The sequence below is a fragment of the Barbatula barbatula genome (assembly GCF_947034865.1).
Source record: "Barbatula barbatula genome assembly, chromosome: 1".
NCBI lineage: Eukaryota > Metazoa > Chordata > Actinopteri > Cypriniformes > Nemacheilidae > Barbatula > Barbatula barbatula.
This window is the reverse complement of record NC_136766.1, coordinates 32,728,262-32,735,991: the sequence shown is the minus strand read 5'-3', so window position 1 is coordinate 32,735,991 and position 7,730 is coordinate 32,728,262. Positions and strand designations below refer to the sequence as shown.

General features: G+C 40.2%; 2 protein-coding genes across 3 annotated transcripts in view; both read right to left on the bottom strand.

Moving 5' to 3' along the window:
- Nucleotides 1-7,482, bottom strand: part of LOC306902282 (E3 ubiquitin-protein ligase TRIM39-like) — a 45,883-nt gene extending 38,401 nt beyond the window's left edge. Inside the window, exon 1 of the mRNA XM_079470715.1 lies at nucleotides 7,431-7,482. The gene's annotated coding sequence lies outside the window, so the exon portion shown is untranslated. The remainder of the gene's footprint in view (nucleotides 1-7,430) is intronic.
- LOC306904986 (E3 ubiquitin-protein ligase TRIM39-like) overlaps nucleotides 1-7,512 on the bottom strand; it is a 12,701-nt gene extending 5,189 nt beyond the window's left edge. Inside the window, exons 1-6 of one of the 2 annotated variants that reach the window (XM_079475290.1) lie at nucleotides 7,431-7,512; nucleotides 6,935-6,976; nucleotides 6,582-6,639; nucleotides 5,917-6,467; nucleotides 5,734-5,829; nucleotides 5,433-5,666 (exon numbers count right to left, since the gene is read on the bottom strand). In XM_079475290.1, coding sequence (XP_079331416.1) covers nucleotides 5,433-5,666; nucleotides 5,734-5,829; nucleotides 5,917-6,467; nucleotides 6,582-6,639; nucleotides 6,935-6,946 — 951 coding nt within the window. In that variant the 5' untranslated portion in view covers nucleotides 6,947-6,976; nucleotides 7,431-7,512. The remainder of the gene's footprint in view (nucleotides 1-5,432; nucleotides 5,667-5,733; nucleotides 5,830-5,916; nucleotides 6,468-6,581; nucleotides 6,640-6,934; nucleotides 6,977-7,430) is intronic. The other variant, XM_079475291.1, reaches the window with a different exon arrangement.
- Nucleotides 7,513-7,730: the final 218 nt, after the last annotated feature.

The window sequence follows — 7,730 nt, the reverse complement described above, 5'->3', positions numbered from 1 at the left end:
CTTTCAGATCCTAGAAGGAACTTCTGCACAAACTGCAGACGATAAGCAGCAGATCTACTTGCTAAATGCACTAGACCTTGGCCTCCATCTTCTTTAGCAAGGAACAAGACGCTTTGAGGAATCCAATGCAAGCTGTCCCAAAAAAAACTCACTGCTTCTGCTTGAATTTTCGCCAGGAGACCAACCGGAGGGTCAACGCATGCAAGTCTATGCCACAGAGAAGAAGCCGCAAGATTGTTGATAATGAGTGGATGTCACCGGGTGAACGAACCAGGAACCGAAGAGAGACTGCGACTCGTTGTTAGGGGGAAGAAATACCGGTGCGACACCAGAACGAGCGCCAGCTGAAGCTAATGATTAGCGCTTCATTGAAGCATGTGCTCCAGTATAAAGAGAGAGGTTGAAAGCATGGTAGGAGAGAAGAGGAAGGGGGAAGAGACTGTTCGTGTAGTTGTGAAGCGCTGTAGGAATACTCGAGGATCATCGTAGTGGCAGTGAGTGAAGAACAGAAACTGTACCAGCTGGGGAGGCCATCGAGTACGGGTTTTATCGTTTGGAACTACTAACCTTTGGATCATTCACCCTATGAAGAGGAGAGAAACGAGTTGATTAATCGCTGTAAAGAGAGAGTGAGTTTGCAGTGTCTGATAGAGTGAAACCAACACGTGTGAGGATTTACCAGAGTGATTTATGCACGAGTGTGGTGAGATCGAACAACTGTTTTCTCTGAGCCTCTGATGGATGAAACTGGTCTATAACCTTGAAGATGTATTCGAATTGAACTGTCCCCGTAGTTGTTTCCAGGTCCCTAACGATCGTGTGCATGGCGTAGAGGAGGAAGGAGAACTCGATGCTCCGTTGTTGCCACGAATCACGAACACTGTATCCCGCCTCAGCGAAAGCCCAGCCTTGCCAATTCTTCCGATGATGCCGTTCCAGTATATCCAGAACGAGAGTGGAGGCTGGTAAAGTACCCGGTTTTTGTCTCACCTACTACTGCCTGCCTCACTATCGAATTGTCCGTCCCTTACAGGGAGTAAAGAGGGAGCTACTGTGACGAGTTGGATGGTGGCTTTGTGAGCACGTTGACGAATCCAAGTCCAGAAGCTGCCTGCCCCACGAGTAATTCCACGAGTCTGACGACGAGGAAAGTCCCGATCGGTCCCACGAGCCTGCTTAGAGAGGAGTATACTCACCTGGAGAACGGAAAAGTACCTACCGGCACCCCCCCTTCCTCACTTCGTCCACGCTACAGCCACAGGCCCACCAAGAGAGGAATATCCTTACCTGAAAGACGGAGAAGTACCTACCAGCCCCCGCTTCATTGCGTCCACGCTACAGCCACAGGCCCACCAAGAGAGGAATATCCTTACCTGAAAGACGGAGAAGTACTTACCAGCCCCCGCTTCTTCATTGCGTCCACGCTACAGCCACGAGCATCCCCACCCCTGCTTTTATCCCTTTTTAGATTAATAAAGAAACTTACCTTTTAAACTCATCCTTGTTGTCTGCCTCTTGGTGTTCTCTGGTGTCTGCTCCTCCGGAGTGTGGTAAATAACCCTCGGCCCTGTCACCGGGTGACATGTACGTCCTTTGAAAGACAACTGAGGAAGCAGCCATTTCCATTTTTTCAAACGTCCTGTTACTTTATCTGCCATTCCTTCCCAGTTTTTCTGCATGAAGACTTCATTGCCTAAAAAAACACCAAGATACTTTAACCCATCCTTTTTCCACACTAAACTTCCTGGTAAAATGGGATTTCCTTCCCATTTACCAATCAATAAAGCATCACTTTTCCCCCAATTTACAATTGCTGATGAAATATCTTTAAAATCATTAACAATTTGTTTTAATGTTTCTACATCATCACTATCATTTATAAAAACAATTACGTCATCAGCATATGCAGATAAATGGAAAGCATTGTCACACTGTGGCAATGTTAAACCCTTCAATTTATTTCGTAACATAGACAGCAGTGGTTCTATAGCCAGCACATATAATAGCCCAGAAATGGCACATCCTTGTCGAACCCCTCTCTGTACATTAAAGGGGGCACACAAACTTCCATTAATTTTTATCAAACTCTCAATTTCACAATACATTGCCTTAATCATATTAATAAAACGTGTATGAAAACCAAAAGCTTGTAAAGTGTGCCACAAATAAAGGTGTTCAACACGATCAAACGCCTACTCTTGGTCTAAAGAAATAAGGCCAGTATTTATACCAAACAGCTTTAAAACTTCTAAAACATCTCTGATTAGTTATATTGTCAAAAATCGATCTATTTGGTACACAATATGTTTGATCATAGTGTATCACCTTCCCAATTACTTTACTCAATCTTGTAGCTAGTGTTTTAGACAGGATTTTATACTCTGAACAAAGGAGGGAAACAGGCCTCCAGTTTTTCATATTTTGAAGATCACCTTTTTTGGGCAATAAAGTAATAACTGCCCTTCTGCAACTAAGGGGAAGAAACCCATTAGTAAGGCTTTCATCAAACACCGCCAAGAGGTCTTCTCTTAAACTGAGCCAGAAAGTTTTATAGAACTCAATGGGTTACCCATCAATCCCAGGGGATTTTCCATTCTCCATACCCATCATTGCTGTATAAAGTTCTTGTTCTGTCAAAGATTGTTGCAAACTTTCATTGCTCTCCTCATCAAGTTTTGGCAGACCTTCAAAAAAACTACTAGTAGTCATCTTCTCACTTGTAAGATCAGCCTTGTATAATTTTGTATAAAACTGTACAGCAACTTCTCTTATTTCAGACGTTTTAGTTAATTCCTATCCTGTATCAGAGACCAAGGATTGAATTATTCTACTTTGACCCTTTTTTTTTCTCCTTACTGAAGAAAAATTTGGAAGGTGCATCCATTTGTGTGATGTTTTGGAAACGTGAACGAACCAGCGCTCCCTGTGCCTTAATATCCATCAAGTTTGCCAATAGGGTTTTCTTTGAAGTCAGAGCTTCAATATGTTCTTTTTTGCCTGTGGATGCAGACAAACTATACAAATCAGCTATCTCAGCCTCTAAGGTATTCATTGATCGAGTTTTTTCTTTTGTAACATTAAGAGTGTATTGCTGGCAAAAAAATTTGATTTGTATTTTCCCGCAATCCCACCACTGTTGCAGGGAACTATATAAATACTTTTGTTGTTTAGAAACATCCCAGAAAAAAAGAAAAGAATCTTTATATTGTTTATCATCGAGCAAAGATGTATTAAAATGCCAAAAGGCACTGCTTGACTTCACATAATTCACTAATACTGTACAAAGAACTGCAATGTGATCTGAAAAACCAACAGGACTAATTTGACAAGATTTAAAAAAATTAAACTGGTGCTTAAAACTATAAAACCGATCAAGACGTGCCAAAGACAATGACTTATCTTTACAATGAACCCATGTGTACTGCCTTACTTTTTTATGCATATTTCTCCATATGTCACAAAGATCAAAAGTTTGCACGAGTTGCTTAATAACTCTTTGAGATGCAACATGTGGCTCTAAATGATTTCTGTCTACTTTATCATCCTCGGTACAATTGAAGTCTCCACCTAAAACTAGGAGATCATCTGTATTTAGGTTTTTCAGAGTAGTGTTGACTAAGTTTAAAAACAAAACTCTTTCTACTCCACTATTAGGAGTATAAATATTTAAAAAAAACATCACAATTTTTTCAAATTTAACAATAAATTTTTAAAAACGACCTTTTTCAACTTCACCAGATTCATAAGATAATGGAGTCATGTTCTTAGAAAATAAAATTGCTACACCTCCACTTACAGAGGATTTATGACTAAGAAAGAGTTGACCTCCCCACTCTTTTTTCCAGTCCACCTCATTTCTTTGATCACTATGCGTTTCTTGTATAAACATGACATCAACAGACTTCTGATTTATAAATTCATACAACATCATCCTTCTACGGACATCTCTAGCTCCGTTAAGATTAAGAGTTCCAAATTTTAGCTGACTCATAGTTTTAATTAGGTTCAACAAGAAACTCAAATGGGAAAGGACAGAGATTATGCATATAGTAAAAAAAGACCCCTAAGAGATTTAAACCATAGCATTCTTATCATCTTTATACATTCGTTTTTTTAACTTGTTTACAAGCTTCCGTAAACGATACACTTCGAGATCTGAAAAAGCCCCTTCTTTTATCAAATATCTAGTGTCCTTCAGAAATTGTGCACGATTAGGAAAATAGTCCTCAATCACCACACCCTTTATCCCTTTCGTTTCTTGAAGAAAACCACTTATGTCTTCAGCTTTGTAAAAAACATTTGCTGCTTCATTTTGGGAACAAGCAGAGAACTCTGAACACACAGAAACGCTAGAATCCGACTCATCATCCTCCGAAGGAGCTGCAATTTCGTCTTCAACAGCGTCACCTATTTTGATTTGTTTCCTGACTTTATCGTTTCGATTCTTTTTTCTTTTAATTGGAGTTTTGAAAATCGGTTCAACTTCCATGTCCAATCCACCTTCATTCAAACTCAGATCTTCCTTTGCAATGTCTTTGTCATGAACAACAGTGGAAACCGACGCCTGCGCCTCCTCGCCATACACTCCCTTGAGCGGCTCTATCACAGTATTCGCGGGATTCACCGCTGCACTAGTTTCGGACGCGATCTGTACTACATCCGCAGCGCTCCCCGATTTTCGCGCAACTAAAACATTTAATCGTCATATCAGATGATGCGAAAACAGCATAATCAAAGCCTTCTACTTTAAATTTAAAAACCAGGTCAAGTTCATCCTCGCCAGTCTTCAAAATCATAAACACCTGTCTCCTAAAAGACACAAGGTGTTTCACCAGAGGCGATTTACATCCAAGCGGAATTTTTTCAATGGGCGAAGCGATCTTCCCATATCGTGACAATTCCCGCATGATCATCTCGTCTTTCACAAACGGAGGGACGTTTGAAATCATTATTTTCTTAGCAGGAGTGCTCAGAGGGAACACCGGCGTGAATGAACCTTTGATTGCAACACCGTTTTGCACTATTTCATTCGCTTTCTCAATAGTGCTAAAAAACAGCACAAAAGCATTATTCATTCGCGAAGCTGACACAATGTTTTCATGACCCACAACGTCTCCTAAGCCAAACAAACATCTTCCACGTTAGCGTTTGAATCAATTTTTACTCCATGACGCCGAGTTAAATTTTCAAAACCCATTGTGTTTGGAGTCACCATGCTTCCCAGCCTAAATGCTGGAAGCAGATTATCCTCACACAAAAACACAAACAAACAAAAAAACACTTACAAGAAACAAATAAATAGTTTAGAAAAAAGCACTCTCACCAGCCACAATCGGCTACCAAACTCACCACACTACCACTCACTCCCAGCATGCAACAGAGAGAGAAACAGAGAGAGAGAGAGTGAGAGAAACAGAGAGACAGAGACTGACCTGTAGGAGGTGGAGATGATGGTCAGTGTGTGAGAGATGTTCCAGCTCACTGTCTCTCCACTTCAGCTCAGTGATCTCCTGCTCCAGATCTTTCATGAGATCTTCATCCTGTTTCTCTGCTGCTTTCTGCTGCTCGTCCATCATCTCCAGCAGCTCAGTCTGACATCTCTCAATGGATCTGATCAGAGCGCTGAAGACCTCAACACTAGCTGCTTTCTCCTCATCTGTGTTTCTCTGAAACAATCATGTTTTCATTCATCATCTTTATTTATAAGACAAACACTTCTTCTCTTCAACTTACTTTTCTGAGTTGTGCTGAGTGTTTGATGTCTTGAATCTTCTTGATTCTCTCCTGGATCATCTGCTGAACGTCTCTCTGTGTCTTCTTCAGTTGAGTCTATAGGCAGACAGCAACACACAGACACATTTGATCACATGTAAACAGGTTATTAAATCATGTTTTAATGTTGTTATTGACTCAAACCTTCTTCTCTTCACTCATCTCCTCTAGAGGAACAGTGTTGTGAGTCTTGTGGTCTCCATCAGTACAAAACACACACACACATCTCTGATCATCTCTACAGAAGAACTCCAGAGGTCTGTCGTGTTTCTGACATATATAGTCCTTTAAATTATCCACAGGATCCATCAGTTTGTGTTTCTTTAAACTAATTTTCTCATGAAGTTTCAGGTGAGTTTCACAGTAAGATGTCTGACACATCAGGCAGGACTTGAGGGCTTTCAGCTTTCTCTCATCACAGATGTCACAGAGAACTTCAGATCTTCTCACACTGATCTTTTCGTTGTAGTGCAGCACAACCTGTCTGAGTGTTGTGTTGATCTTGAGGACTGGTCTTTTACTGAATGTTTCTTTACACATTGGACACGAGTAGATGTGACTGTTGTCCCAGTACTGTTTCAGACAGCTCCTGCAGAAGTTGTGTCCACATGGAGTGCTGACTGGATCACTGAACACCTCCAGACACACAGAACACTGAAGCTCCTCCGTCAGAGAAACACTGGACGATGACAGAGCTGAGAAATCATCAACATTCATCACTGACAGATTAAACATTTATGTAAATACATTGATAGGATTTTACACATTAAATAATTTACACATTTATTCATTTTGTGTTGTTGACTTACGTGGATGTTCCTCCATACTCTCTCTCCTGGTTTGTCTTGGTTTTGATGATGTTGAAGTCTGTGTGACACAATACCAACACAAACTAATCTTTACAATGAATCAGTTTGTTTAATAAAAGTCTGTTAATATTTCAGTTCATATCTAACTAGTTTAAGTCATTTAACTCATTAAACGTGTGTATTCATCTGGTTTTGTCTAATGTGCTCTAGTAAGACACACAGCCCACTGAAGACACAAACATTACAAACTTGTTCAGAGAAATCTCTCATATATCTTCATGGTGTTACCTGTTACCTAAAGCAGATTGTTGTTCATCAATTTAGTTTCATTTTCACTGGAAGATCTCGCTCACCTGTGATGTCATAGCTCCTCCCACATTTTCACTTGATTGGAGCTGTTGTAAATGTAAATGTTCCTGTTTGTTGTTTGTATTTAGTTTGTTTTAATCTTATATTCAGCTTTCATGATGACACAACATTGCACAGCTTTTGGTTGTCAAAAACAGAGAAATATGAAAAATAGCCAAAAGAACTTCATAGAAAAACTAAATCAACTTTTACTTCCAGAAGCTTATTGATAAGAGTCAAGAGAACACTTCTCCAAGTTCTGGGCAAAGTGACACTACACTGAAGACACAGTGTAACACAAATACAAATATTGTACTAGCCTTTTCCTATGCGACCTTTGTTCGCTTTTGCTACTACTGTTGGCTGAGCTGGATATAGCTTGACGCGTGCAGTTATAAAGATGAGTAGTAGAAATTGATCCAGTCGGTCCAATGACCATTTATTGTTATTGATGTAGACAGAAAAATAAAACAAACAATTTAAATGAAAGCAGTCTCTTACATGGTAGCAAACGGCTTGTCACGTCATGGAACCATACAGCACGTAACCACACGGTCAAAAGACTGTTTGCCTTCTCAGCCACACCCAGATCCTGTGGCTTCCTGTCTTTAAGGCCTTTTCCCTGTAGTAGACAGACCTTTGGCCATGTATATAATCACACACTCTACTATTCACAAGAAACAAACATGAAATCAACACAGCTCGGTTTGGCTCCTATAAATATACTGAAGGTAAAAACTGTGATCAGATATATCAGACTAAAGAGAGTCACAAACCAGATATGCAGTGCTGCGACCATAC